This window comes from Talpa europaea (assembly GCF_964194135.1).
Source record: "Talpa europaea genome assembly, chromosome: 6".
NCBI lineage: Eukaryota > Metazoa > Chordata > Mammalia > Eulipotyphla > Talpidae > Talpa > Talpa europaea.
In genome coordinates, this window is record NC_140072.1 from 15,889,049 (window position 1) to 15,903,965 (window position 14,917).

Below are 14,917 nucleotides of genomic sequence, written 5' to 3' on the forward strand. Positions count from 1 at the left end.
TGTTTTTTTGGTATTACAATCTATGGTAGAATAAGCATTCTTGGTATGGTAGAATAAGCATTCTCAATCTATGGTAGAATAAGCATTTCCTGTGGACACATGGAGAAGAGTCTGTTTAGGTGTATATTTAGAAACCTCTCTGTTTGAAATACCTAGTGCCTAGAGAAAACGATTGCTCTATAAATATTTATTGAATGGATAAATCAGACCAAAAAAAAAAAATCCCATTCAACTGAAATTTGTAACAAACACAAACAAATCTAAGTTCAAGAAACTTGCAAGGCCCTTGTCCCTGTTGGATACCAATTTTTTTCTAGTTCTTTTCTGAATACAGAGGGCCATTTTGTCGTCTAAGATTCTGGACGGTATCTCATTCTAGTTTGATTCTTCCTCATTCTCATCTAATGAACTGCTGCTTGCTTTTTAACTGTGCTTAGTTTTGTGTCTCTCTCTCTTTTTTTTTTAATAAGATTTTTTTTCCTTAAAGATTTATTTATTTATTTATACAAGAACTGGGTACAGTCAGAAGCGCAGGAGGGTGAGAGAATTCACCAGAGCCAGAGCAGGGAACAGAACAGGCAGACTGACGAAATACACTGCTGAGGGGAGCAGCGGGCGCAGCAGGTGAGTTCTGTCACGCCATGTGGAACCCTTGCCGGTGGCAGGGCATCGAACCGGCACTGCAGAGGCTGCATGCAGCTTCTCAGCCCAGAGCTCAACTGCTGCGCCACAGGGGAGGCCCTGCACCTCTCTTTTTAACTTTTACTTATCCTGCTTCTGAAAGTGACAATTATGTGTACATGATTTAATTTTGGAAAAGACATAAAAATGGAAAGACCACCCCCCCCCCCCGCTCCCCATGTTGTAAATCCGGCTGCTCATGTGTACTGTTAAAACCTGAGCTCAGAGAGTTCCCTTAGGGAGGCAGCATCACAGAGGGAAGAAGTTAGCCTCTGGAGACAGACCTAGTTTTCTGTCCCAGATGTGCCACTTTTACTGCCTGTGTGTGACTTTGAGCAAGTACCGTTTAGTCCAAACTTTGGTTTCCTTGTCTGTGAAATGAGAGTAAGTGTCCCTGCCAGGTGAAGTGTTTGTGAGGGTTGCAGGAGTTTGGTAAATTGTAAGCAGTCAGCAAGTACTGGTTTTTTGAATGTCTCCCTTGTTTAGATATTTCAAATTTTTTTTTTTTTTTTGAGGGAAGTTCCTTACCTTTTTAAGGAGTGTTCAGGATACTGGAACCTGATTTTCCTGCATTCTCTTTTATCCTCTACCTGTGGACAATCTTAGTTTCCTCTGAATTTTAGGAAGGAAGTTTAAAGAGATATTTAGATCATATCTGATTTTGTCCAGTATTTCATTTTACCGTTACATAGTCCAAAGTAACCCAATTGCTTTGTCCCAAAGTTTCATTTCTGCATTGCCACAGATTGCCTCCTTGCCGGCTGGATAAAAGTAATGTCTGTTTATTATAGATTAGGAAAAAACAGAGAAGTGAGAAGAATATTTGAAATTAGACATTGTTCTAGTATACATTTTTGATATTTTGAAATATTTTATGTATGCTTTAATCTTAGATGTGAACTTAATGTTCATGACTTTATATTTTGGGAAGTGAGACTATCATTGAAATTTGACAGTTTTTCTGTGCTTTAGAAATAGTTCTTTGAAAGTTCAGGGTTTGAGATCAGACTTTGTATACTCGCCCATTTGTTTCATCCTTAATAAAATGTCCTGTGAGAAGTGGAAATCTCCTTTCTCACAACTCAGGAATGTCTCTTACTTTTTGGTGATCCTGGCTTTGAATTTGAGAATTACTTAATTTTTTTTTTTTAGTGTCTAAAAATATTTGTGTCATTCGAACCCTGGTCTTATCCTCTTACTATTTTTAGTATATTTATTTGGAACTTTCAATAAATTTAATTTCTACCTGTCTTATTTCAGAGTTCTCTTTCTTTGATCCAAATGATACATCATGTCAGGAAATTCTCTTCGATCCCAAAACTTCTGTATCGGAATTATTTGCCATTTTGAGACAGTGGGTTCCTCAGGTCCAGCAGAACATCGACATTATCGGAAATGAGGTAGGGCGTCCTCACATTTTAGGTTTTGCGCTGTTGTCAGTGATAGGGATTTCCCCCCTATCTGAATGGGAAGATGGTGATAAAGGAGAAAGTTTTGAAAGATTTTCATGTTTGTTCTTTGTATTCCCACGCTTTCCCTGGGGCTGTGACTATGCGTTCTTTTCCTTCTGCTCTTCCCTCCATGCTCCTCACTTTCTTGCACCTGGAGTTCTCATAGACCATGGGTGGGCGCAGATATCTTACAGACTTCCTTTCTTTGTAAAAATTAATTTTGTAAACTTAAAAATAACATTACCATCATGTTCTTCCTATGTTGTTGGATAGTTTGGTAAACACCTAGGCTTAAGTATAATTGTAAAAAATACTTGATGTTTAAAAAAAGATTTATTTATTTATTTATACAAGAACCGGGGTACAGGCCAGATGCCCGGGAGGGTGAGAGGATTCACCAGAGACAGAACGGGGAACAGAACAGGCAGACTGACGAAATACACTGCTGAGGGGAGCAGCGGGCGAGACAGGAGAGGTCTGCCACGCCATGTGGGACCCTTGCCGTCCCGCCGGGATCGAACCAGCGCTGCAGAGGCTGCGGAGAGCCTCACAGTGTGGTGCTCAACCGCCTGCGCCACCAGGGGAGGCCCGAAAAAAATACTGGATTTTTTCAAGGAGAGAGAAAAGAATAACAGAGTTCCTTGAACAGCCATGGTTTGGGAAGAGAGAGCTTTTATTTTTTTCATATGCCATTGAAGACTTCTTTGCTAACCTTCTCCTTTGATAGGTTAGGGAACATTTTTTAGTGCCATACTGCCTTGGAATTCCCTTCAGCTTGGTGACAAATTCAGTGGGGTTTTTTTGGTGTTGGGGGCAGATTTAAGATCTATCCTTAAGAAGAACCAATTCCATTTATACATTTTGTTGAGAATTAATTCAGAAAAGGTAGACTAATGTGGTTTCCCAGCATTGGTTTAAAATCAGCTGGCTTCATGGTGCAATCATGCACTTCTTGTTTGTTTGTTTGTTTGGGTTTTTTTCAGATTCTTAAGAGGGGTTGCAATGTGAATGACAGAGATGGACTGACAGATATGACCCTTTTACATTATACTTGTAAATCCGGAGCTCATGGTATTGGTGAGTATGTGGAAAATCTGTCCATGGCTCAGATCACCTGGGTTTGTGCCTGTGTAATCTCTGATTTCGTCAGCCCAGAAGGGCACTGAGCTGATGCTGATATCAAGCAGGAAAGGATTCAGTTATTGATAGATCCTTCCAAAAACGTTTTCTCCCTCGATCCTTTTGTTCAGGGAGTCTTTATAGCCTCAAGCACCTTTCAACTTCTCTGGAACAGCCTTCCTTCTGCTGTTCTCACTAGTGAGAGTTAACGGGTAACACCTTGGAACCTTCCTGAGAGTTTACAGCAAGATCTGACAACCCAAAGTCAGTTTTCCAGGCATCCAACCCCTACCAAGGTCTATTCCTACACACATAGCCAATGTGCAAATACCCCAAAGTTAGTATTCTCCTGAGCTTTACCATTGTGTAAGCCTGACCCTTCACTTAACTATTGTTATTATCTCTTCCCTGTTTTAATGGTCAGAGTTAGTGCTTCTTAAATTATTGGTGATGAAGGACTAGTGATTAATTTAGCACTCTATCAGGAGCTGATACTTTTGTGAAATAAAATAAAATTGAATTTATATAAAAAATGAAATAAAAATATAAAATACAAGCCTATTTTCTAAATGGCTTAAAAGTACATTTCAATTAATATAGTCAGAAGAAACAGTTCCATATGGTTAAAAAAAAAAAAAGAGTTACAAAATGTTCTAATAAATCGCAGTTTGAAAGTGGCAGTGAGTGGTCCTCTGAGCACACTCTGAGCAGCCTAGGTCTAGTTGTGTTCTTTTTAGTGATCTTACAGTATTTCATTATATGGATATCTTATAATTTGTTTAACCAGTTTCTTGTTATTGAACTTTTTAGGTTGTTACAGAGTTGTATTCATAATAAAGAATGATGAATATCTCTATGGCTAAGTGTTTATCCATATGCATGAGTATGATTATATTCTTAACTGCCTTGCAAGTGAAACTTTTGAGGTGTAAGGGTATATTCAGTATGCTATTTGCTTTGGTTTTTTAAATAAGTACATAGCCATCTAATGGAACTTACAATTTGTACTGAACATCTTTAGGTGATGTTGATACAGCTGTAAAATTTGCAACTCAACTTATCGATCTGGGAGCAGATGTTAGTTTGCGGAGTCGCTGGACCAATATGAATGCTTTGCACTATGCTGCTTATTTTGATGTCCCCGAGCTTATCAGAGTGGTTTTGAAGACATCTAAACCAAAAGGCAAGTACTGTAAGATCCCCGCTAGATGTTATTAATTGAACATTTTATTTGTGTTATAAAAGCTATAACTCAAAGAGGATTTTACTTCTTACCCATCTTGTTCCATATGGCCTCCTAGCCCATATTTTTAAGAAATAGCTCAAAATTTCTTGTTGGAGATAAATTACTATCATTTCACAAAAGGCTTAGTCAAGGAGATACAAAATAAAAACTGCTCTCTGGATTTTTATGCCTCTGCAAATTCCCCAATATTATAAAATGTAATTGAGTCTATGTGCTATATATTTTGTCTTAGTCCAGTAGCCAGAAATAGAACAATAAAGCCTTCAGAACTAATCACTGAAATCATAAAAAAATTTTTTTTAGATGGCATTCAGTTTGGAAATTTCGTGGTTCCAGTAAAGGACAAAATTTTGTCCCCTTCCCTTGTCTTAGTGATATCCTATCTCCTGAACACCAGAATGTCTACATTACTGTCTTGGGATTTTGACTTTATTTCTGGTTCTCTCAGTGGGTCAGTTTTCTTTTGAGAAAAGGAAACACACGCGAGGGCAGCAGCGTGTAAGTTAAAGGCGACATACGGTGTTTTCTCCATTTGTAGGCTTGTTTCAGAGATGCGTTGATAAATTTCCTAGAATGTCTGTTCCTAACCTCTGCTTTGTATAATTGCCTGTTTGTTCTTTAACTTTGACTGCTCCACTTTTTGAGCAATGACAGGAGGACATCCTTTCTTGACAGCACCGTGTTCTTACTGACTGAGGGGAGTTTGTCCTGACCATAGTGGGTGGTTTGCGACTGCTGGTGGGCATGTGGGCTGGCGTGGTTAGATTAAGGCAGGACTAGCAGAACCAAGTATACATTAAACTTTTTTTTTTTTTAAAGATATATTTATTCATACAAGCACTGGGTACAGTCAGAAGCACCGGAGGGTGAGAGAATTCACCAGAGCCAGAGTGGGGAACAGAACAGGTAGACTGATGAAATACACTGCTGAGGGGAGCAGTGGGTGTGGCAGGAGAGGTCTGCGCGCCATGTGGGACCCTCGCCAGTGGCCGGGGATCGAACCGGCACTGCAGAGGCTGCGGGCAACTTCACAGCCCAGTGCTCAACCACTGCGCCACCAGGGAAGGCCCCTAAACCTTTGTTATAGAAAATATTCCAAATGGGTTCTCCTGGTCCAGAGGATTTCCTATGTCTAAGTATAGCAACGTGATGATTTATTGAAAGTTTAACAAATTCTTTAGAATTGCAAGGTTCTGTTTCTTATTATGCAGCCCCTATTCGTTTTTTGAATGAAGTATTATAAAGTAACATGCTGTGTAAGTATTTTTATGTATAATCAGCCTTAACTTATTCCTGACTTGAAAATTCTGCATTGTTTCTCCTGCCACTTTTTCTGTAGAGAGCCAGATAGTAAATATTTTAGGCTTTGAGGCCCATATGGTCTGTGTCACAGTGGCTTGGTTATGCCGTTGTGGTATGAAAGTAGCCAGCGAGCACATGTAAATGACTGCAAGTGGCTGTGTTCCAATAGAACTTTATTTATGAAAGCAGAGGTGAATTGAATTTGGCTTTTTGGGCGACACTTAGCTGGTGCCTGGCCTACATCTTACTGTCTCATTGTAGTTATGATGGCAGATGTGCAAGAGGGTTAACAGAGATTGTGTTAAGATAATTGCTTTTACAAATATGAACTGTCAATACTGTTTTTAAATATAATTTAGTTTGTGGTAGTTGGAAAACCCATGACAATATCAGTCCATTTTACAATGAAATTTTATTGTACTAAGAAAATAATTGATTAACCGGATTGTAATATGGAGATTGTGTTCCATTGAAAATGGTGGTTCTAGTGAGTTGGTCAAAGACTTACAAATGGCTAATGACACTCCCTCTCCCAAAGAAAACCCCCAGCTGTCTCCTTTTACATTATAATAAATTTGAAATTTCAGTTAATATGCTTGTGATGTTTAATTGCAGATGTGGATGCCACTTGCAGTGACTTTAATTTTGGAACGGCTCTGCATATTGCTGCCTATAACTTGTGTGCAGGTACTGTGAAATGCTTATTGGAGCATGGAGCAAACCCTGCATTTAGGGTAAGAGGTTAAATTGAAAGTGAAAAATATTAAAAGAATTAAAAAGTCTGATATTATCAATATGATCGTCCAGTAAAGAGTTGAATCTGGATGTTGCTATAGAACTCTTAAATATAAAATAATTCATATTTTTTCCAGATAAACTTTATCTCAGATAAGTTTAACGCACAGCAGTGAATTTCAACCCCCTTATATTGATAAGCCCTACAAAGCTTTATATTCATCCAGCAAAGTAAAATACTTCTCTTTGAGTTTAAGTACCTTTTATTCAGGCTTTAGATATATTTATAAAGAGGTAGCTGTTAAAATCAAAATGCATATATTAAAGTTATATTTATTAAATCATATCTTAAATTCTTTTGGAAAGAAATTTTATGGCAGGTGGTTTAAAATTTGCACATTTAAGAATGGTCTAAACCTTTAAAGGAAAATTTAATTTGATCATGGTCATGCTACTAATTTGCAAAGTTAACACAGGATTGAATTTCATAATCTTCAAGTCCTTTGGTATTATATTATCTTCACAAAAGTGGGTCTCAGTGTTCTTTGCCCTTATTTTGATAACAGTCACTTGCTCTGGCAGGGAATCTTTATTGGGCCTGCGCCTTCTCTTGAAGGAGCGTGTGGGGAAACAGTGAAAAAGCCTCTTCCCTCTGATTTTTTCCCTCCCTCTTCCAGCTTTCCTGTTTCCTCTCTCCTTCCTCCTTCTTTGCCACATCTCTTTCTGTTTTTCTCCATCAACTAATTTGCCTTCCCTTCGGCCCTCCGCTGTCTCCTATGGCCTCGCACCCCTGCCTCCACCCTGCGTGCAGGGACAGTTTGACAGTAAAGAAGGTAAAGGTCTGTCCTCAAGGAGAACGTGGTTCAGAGAGGAAGATGGTCAAGTGCACAGTTTGCTGTAGCGCTGGGTTCAGTGTGTTCTAGGCGGGGTGTGGCACAGACTGCCGTGGGGGTCACATGAGAGGGTCACATTAAGTACCTCAATATAGTTAAGAAATAGCCAGGTACGGGGGAGAGCTGAGAACAGCATTCCAGGCAGAGAAAGTAGTGGGCACAAAGTCTAGGAGGTGATGAGAATGCCGTAAGGCATTTGCTACAAAATCCCATTGAAGGAGAGAATATTTTGAATTTAGTAAGATGCAGTGAGGTATGTCATTGAGCTGAATTGCTAATTCAGGTCAGAAACAATGAATAGAGGACCACATTTTGAAGGCTAATACTTCAAATGTGGCCAGTGTGTAGGCCAACCGTCGCCCTTGGAACATATTCCAATCACCAGCATTTTCTAAGAAAATGGAATTCTGGAATTAACCCTGAATGAGCATTCTTGTGTTAGCATAACATCATCCTTGTTGTTATTTTATTATTTGGTATTTTTCTTAACAGAAGTTTTACTTGCTAAATTTTATAGGAGTTAATAGAACTAGCGACAATCTAGAAAAAGGAAAACTTAAAAAATTGAAGTAAAATAATCATTATATAACTTATAATTTACCAGGATAGGTTTTTATTTTAACCACCCCCCCCCGCCACCTCCTGTCTCTTTCCATCAAGTGAACCTATTATAGTGTTATTCATATCTTCATTATATTTTGTTTTTTTTTTCTTTGAAATCTGGGGTTAAAATAGCCTACCACCTTCTCAGAAACTGGATAACATGTCATCCTACTATATTTTAACTTAGGATATTGACTTGAATTTTGAAACAAAAATTGGGAGGCACTTGTAAACTAAGTGGATTCTAAAAGCCTCTCTCTCTTATCCACGTGGATCATTTGAAGATGATTAGTTGCGGAGAAGAAAAGGGACCAAGTTTCTTAGGGAAAAAAATCTTACCAGATTTAAAAAAAAAAATACAGTCTGGACTTGTTCTCACAAAGTCTGAGGAACTTTGTTCTCACAAAGTCTTTTTGGCTGGGGAACTTAGCAGAAAGTTACCTTGTGTGTGGTGGGGGAAAGTCTGAGAGTCTAGTGGGTCCTGGGCGTGGCTGTCGGGTCCTCTCTGCCGTGCTCACATCCGACTGGGCCGCTCACCTCCCTGGGCCTGGCTTCCTAACCAGCAGCCTGGAAATGTTAGCAGTACGGTACTTGTGTAGCTGGTCACATGCTGTCTCTTTCACTGCGGTCTGAAGTCCTAACAGGCAAGGATTTTTATGTTTTATTCACACATAGAGTTGGGTTTCATAGGAGCACCAAATGAGGTCACGTCCACGTTGGGACTGTGCTGACATAAACACCCTGCAAATGGTAGTGGGCTTGAGCGCTGGCCGTGTTACCTTGTGGCAGGAGTGTCAGGACACAGTGTCTCCCTGTAGTGAGAGCAGAGCTGTTTTCTTGACCATAGCCCAGACTTTTGGACGTGTCAAAGGCTCTGTGGTTTGTGTCCCTGAAACCTGAGTCACCCCGTGAGCGGTGGGAGGGGTCCAGGCCACAGAGCAGCTGTGGAGGCTGGTGCCTGCTCTGGGCTTGGGAAGCCGCTCAGTGCTGACTTCCCTTTCTGAACCTGCCTTCCTTGACCTCTGTGGCCAGGCCTGCTGCGACTCACCACCTCACCGCTGCTCTTCCCGGAGCCCGGAAAGCTTTTGCCCACCAGCGAGCCTGTGCCCAGCCCGTGTCTGGGGCCTCTGTAGCAAGGCATCTCGGGCAGCAAGGCTTCCCCTGGCCTCCCTGCATGAACGGCCCCCTGCACCCCCAGCCACCACAGTCCCTGTGTCCTCTTCCCCTTCTCTGCATTGTTTGTTTATTTTTTTCTCTTTGTCATTTTTAATCATGAATATACCATGTATTTTCCTTGTTTGGTTATTCATGGTCTGTCTCCCCCGCAAAATGTGAGCAGGTGCCCCTGCTCCCTTCCCCATGGTTATCTCAGCTCTTGGAGTGGCGTCTGGTAGATGTTGAGTAAACATTTTTGAATAAATAAATGAGGAATGAGTTTAATTTACCTTTCTTTTCCCCCCAAATCACTCTATATGCCTGTGTCAGCTCTAAGTGGATATGAATTGGGAACATTTGTCTGTATTTGTAGAACGACAAGGGACAGATCCCTGTGGATGTGGTTCCAGACCCAGTGGAGATGCCGTTGGAAATGGCTGACGCCGCAGCCACCGCTAAAGAGATCAGGCAGATGCTGCTGGACGCGGCGCCTCTGTCCTGCGAGGTCTTGAAGCCCGTGCTGCCAAACTACGAGCGCGTGACCAGCAGGGCCACGCTCACCTCCCTTGGCCTGAAGCTGGGGGACCGTGTGGTTATCGCTGGACAGAAGGTAGAGCAAGTGAAGCCGCCTCCGCGCTGCCCGGGGTCCTCGTGGCCGTGGCCTGGTGCACGCACACCGTGCGGTCGAGGTCTGAGTGTTTAGCAAAAGCTGAATGATGCTCTGTGGAACCGAGATGCGCTGATGTGCATCTCCTATAAAGATGATTTAAGAATATGAGTTATTTGAGCTTAACAGTGGAGACATCGCTGTTAGAATGCAGGGGGGTTATTCTTGTTTTAAAACTCTCTGAGGTTAACATGGAGCTTGGTTTGGAGACTGGAACAGGGAATTCCTGCTTGGGTATTGCGTTCCTAACATAGTTGTGTTTAAACATTTGGGCAGGCTTGGGGTGGGAGGGGGAAGGTGATGAACCTTTCTCAGAGAATGCTGAAATGGGGAAGTCTGATTTTATGGAGGAAATCTCTCCAAAAAAGAAGGTAAACTACAGACAAAATACTATGTTGAAAATGACATTTACCAACTTCAAAGAGAATATGTATTTAGGACATTTGTTAGTTTTTCATTGTCCTTCTTGTGTCGCTAAAATATGGAGAATTATGGATTTGTAGCATTTAAAAAAAAAACTTTTAGGAATAGTAGTAACTTCTTGAGTGTTTTGCTCCTATATCTGAGAAAGGACTTTCAGAAGAGCTATTCTGCTGTTTTATTTTACTTTTAGTTTTGGGTAATTTAAAGCTCTACAACAGTAGACGTGTGCAATGAACACGTTAGGTAGCCAGCCGCTCTTGTTCCACTTCGGTTTTCTCTCCATCTACTGCGCGGTCCTCTGAGAGTCTTCATTCTCTTAGGAGTGTCTTTAAAGAGCAGAAGCTTTAAATTTTCCTACATCCCACAAATTTTGACATTTTGTGTTAGCATTTTCATTCCATTCAGATTTCCCTTGTGATTTTCTTTTTCGCCAGGGGTTATTTAGAAACATATATTGTTTAATTTCCAAATGCAGTTTTTCTTGGGTCTTTCCATTAGTGATTTCTGGTTTAATTCCCTTATGATCTGAGAACATATTTTGTGTGATTTCTAGTCTTTTACAGTTGTATGCTAGGTGGAGTGTTTTTAAAATGTCAGTCTGGTTAAGTTGGTGGCTGGTGTTGGGTTTCAGTCTGTATCCTTACTCATTTCCTGTCTGCTTGGCCTATTGATTCCAGAGAGGGGTGTTGAAGTCTCCAAGTGCAGTTGTGGGTTTGTCTATTTCTCTTTCCAGTTCTATCAGTTTTGGCTTTGTGTGTTTGGAAGCTCAGTTGTTAGGTGCATACAGACTTGGGATTATTATGTCTTCTTGGTGAATTGACTTATGTCTCTATTCCTTGTTCTGAAGTCTACGTTGAGAGAAAAAGTTTTTAAAAAACTTCTATGGTGAAGTTGCAAGAGTAGAACATGTAAAATTACAAATGACACTCAAAACTTACTCTGATTTTTATTTTCCATAGGTTGGAACATTAAGGTTTTGTGGAACAACTGAATTCGCAAGTGGGCAGTGGGCTGGCATTGAGTTGGATGAACCAGAAGGAAAAAATAATGGAAGTGTTGGGAAAGTCCAGTACTTTAAATGTGCCCCCAAATATGGTAAGGTACATAGTAATAACTTAATGAGAATTAATTTAAAATAATGATATGTTACTCTTTCATTGTCTTTAAATAAAAATTTTCTCCTGGTTTCTAACTATAGTAAATAAAGGAGCTGCCATCTATTCTTGCCGTGAGCAGTATAATGATGGGGAGAAACTGTCTTATCTGGAGTACACCCAACTCTGTAGACTTTCCTTAAAATCCTGCTCGTGGTGGGAACATGTCTGAAGGAGAGACTTATTTTCAAGGAAATACAGAGCTCTGGAGTCAAACAAGTTGAAAAACTGGAAAAGCAAATGAGGCTAACTTACTACTGTGCTCCTGAACTAGAATGGTTTTCTTTTATACAATGTTTTCATAGTTTACAGTAGCATTTTTTCTTTGTGTTGTATATTTGATGAGTTTGGACAAATGTGTATTGGCATGTACCCTTTATTATAATACCATGCAGGGTATTTACAGTGCCCTAAATAACCACTGTGTTCCCCCTGTTCATCTCTCCCTCCTCAACTCCCAGCAACCACTGATCTTGCTACTGTCTCCATAGTTTTGCCTTTTCCAGAGTGTTATATTGTTGGTATCATATAGATGTCTATGAAACCAGCTAAGATTGGGCTTTTTTCCACTTCATAATATGCATTTAAATTTCCTATATGTCTTTTCATCCTTTGATAGATCATAACTTTTAGTAGAGAATAATATTCTGAAGTCTGGATGTGCCATAGTTAAGTTAATTTTTCCATTCACTTATTGAAGGACATCTTAAACTTTAATATTGGTACTATTTCTATGTCTTTTGATGATTACCAAAGTGAATACATGTACCTATTTTAATAAGGTAAATTACATTGTAAAGTTTATTAAAAGCAGCAACAAAAACCCTTCCTATGCTCACCCTTTCCTGACCAGAGTCTAGCTCTTTGGAGGCAGGAGTTTTTTCAGCTCCTTCCCCTGTACCTTCTGATATTAATATTCATGTTTCTAATAACACAGTTATAAGAACCGCTCTTGGTTTTTCCAATTTGAGACATCTGTTGACTTCATACTAGGAAGAGACAGATTTGATGTTCTTACTAATTGAATTAGGAGTCTATTTAATTATTTTGGTGAAGCACATCTTTTATGAAGCACATAAAAGATGTGCTTCACGCGAGGTGAATTTTGAGGTCTTCCACTCTAAAAATATGTTTGTTTCTGCCTCTGCACTTTATAGGATAATTTGGTGGAGTAAGGAATGTGAGATTGGGGTTCATATTCTCTCTGTATTTTGAAGGTGATATTCTGTTGTTTAATGCAGTTTGTCAAATATCTTCTGTAAAGAAGAAAAAAATTTCTTCTACAGTATAAATATTGTAGACTTTAAGGGCCATCTCGTCTCTGGGCAGCGCTTCGGCTCTGCTGTGATGGTGTGCAAGCAGCCGCAGACAGCGTGTGAACACACTTTAGGAAAATACGCAGTGAGCAGGCTGTGCACTCAGGCTGTGGTTCGCAACTATTATCTTGAACACCCAGTATTGCTGTTTAGAAGCTTCACAGTTTTTCTCTCTTCTAATCTTGGTCCTTTCCCCTTCTCTTTGCAATCTGTTAGTACTTTTTCTTTTTTTGTCATTTTTTTTAAAGATTTATTTATTTATTTATTTATACAAGCACTGGGTACAGTCAGAAGCACGGGAGGGTGAGAGAATTCACCAGAGCCAGAGTGGGGAGCAGAGCAGGCAGAAGGACCGAAGTACACTGCTGAGGGGAGCAGCGGGCGGCAGGAGAGGTCTGCGTGCCACGTGGGACCCTTCCCCAGAGGCCGGGGATCAAACCGTGCTGTAGAGGCTGCTGGCAGCTTCGCAACCCAGTGCTCAACCGCTGCGCCACCAGGGGAGGCCCTTTTTGTCATTTTCTTTTTTCTTTAGAGTTTATTCTTCACTAATATTGTAATGCTCACCCTTTCCTGACCAATTCCTTGGGGAGGAATTGGGGTTAAACATACATGTCAATTACATATATATATTCAATTACATATATTTTAATGGCATTTTGGGAAGAGTCATGGTTAAACAAAATGGGTCATGTTTATCTGGAAATTTGTTACTCTTCTTCCATTTTAAAATAATCCTTTTCATGTGTTTATTTTTACTGAAGCTTTATATGTCAAGATCTGAGGAAATGCCATCAGAACTTTGATTAGTGTGAGTTACTAATTAAGAAAGTTAGCCCATATGCTGTGTATTCTTTGGGCTTTGTGTCAAGTCACTGCTTTCAATTTAGTTTTGGTTCTCCAAAATGATTTGGTGAATTTGAAAAAGCAAGAAGAATGAAAACTGTAGAGGTGAGGATTTACTGCTGTAGAAATCATTTAAAGTCATTGATTAAATATTTAATTCTTATTTTAAACAAATATACTTTATCACATGGCATTTTTTTTTTTTTTTTTTTTTTTTGCATTGGGAAAGTTTTTATTTTTTTTTAAACAGTTCTCCTTTATTTTACATTATCTTATCTTTTTTTTTTTTTTTAAATAAATTTTATTGTTATATTCCCCATACAATTGCAGCCCCCCCATTCTGACCCCAATCCCTCCCCTCCCGCCCCCGCCCCCCTAAAAGTGTCTCTGGTTCATAGTTTTTTGTTGATTTTGATTTTCACTATCTTATAGTTATTCATTTTCCTGGTCCCTTATTTAAGTTTTCTAGATTCCTGCTATGAGTGAGACCATCCGGTATTTTTCTTTTTCTTTTTGGCTTATTTCGCTGAGCATGATCCCTTCCAGCGCCATCCATGTTGCTGCAAATTGCATGTGTTTATCTTTTTTGAATGCTGAGTAATATTCCATGGTATATATGTACCACATCTTCTTGATCCAGTCATCTATTTTTGGGCATTTGGGTTGTTTCCAAAGCTTAGCTATTGTAAACAGTGCTGCTATAAACATAGGGGTGCAGGTGTTCTTTGGAATTGATGTTTCTGTGTCCTTTGGGTAAATACCTAGGAGTGGAATTGCTGGATCATATGGAAGCTCTATGTTTAGTAGGTCCAGAAATCTCCACACAGCTTTCCACAGTGGTTGGACCAGTTTGCACTCCCACCAACAGTGCAGAAGAGTTCCTTTTTCTCCACACCCTCGCCAACATTTGTTGTTGCTAGTTTTTTTAATATCACATGGCATTTTTTAAGTGAAACTTTGAAAGGAAAATCACAATTTTCCTCAAATTAAGAAAAAAAAGTCGACACAATGACTTCAACACAAAATTTCAAAAATTGATGTAAAATATTTAAAAAATAACTCATACTGTGACTATCATAAATGTTGTAGTTTTCAATTTTTTATAATATTTGACACACAATTTTTACAGATACAATTATGTTACCAAATATTTAACTTGATTTTTATTTTCTTGATTTATTTTCATATTTTTCTATATTTCTACATGATCTTTATCGTTTTCCTTATGAATGGAGCTATAGTAGTTCACACATATAGTAGATTCATTCATTCTGCTGCCAGTTAGTTTTCTCTTAATAAGAAATAATATTGCAGTAATGACACATCCAA

The 14,917-nt window shown here is 39.4% G+C and overlaps 1 protein-coding gene across 2 annotated transcripts in view; it reads left to right on the plus strand.

Moving 5' to 3' along the window:
* CLIP4 (CAP-Gly domain containing linker protein family member 4) overlaps window positions 1-14,917 on the plus strand; it is a gene marked incomplete at both ends in the record, with an annotated part of 43,381 nt that overhangs the window by 6,926 nt on the left and 21,538 nt on the right. For both annotated transcript variants that reach the window (XM_084234514.1, XM_084234515.1), the window contains 6 exons: window positions 1,942-2,081; window positions 3,116-3,209; window positions 4,273-4,443; window positions 6,415-6,533; window positions 9,559-9,795; window positions 11,235-11,370. In XM_084234514.1, the coding sequence (XP_084090640.1) occupies window positions 1,942-2,081; window positions 3,116-3,209; window positions 4,273-4,443; window positions 6,415-6,533; window positions 9,559-9,795; window positions 11,235-11,370 (897 nt within the window). The remainder of the gene's footprint in view (window positions 1-1,941; window positions 2,082-3,115; window positions 3,210-4,272; window positions 4,444-6,414; window positions 6,534-9,558; window positions 9,796-11,234; window positions 11,371-14,917) is intronic.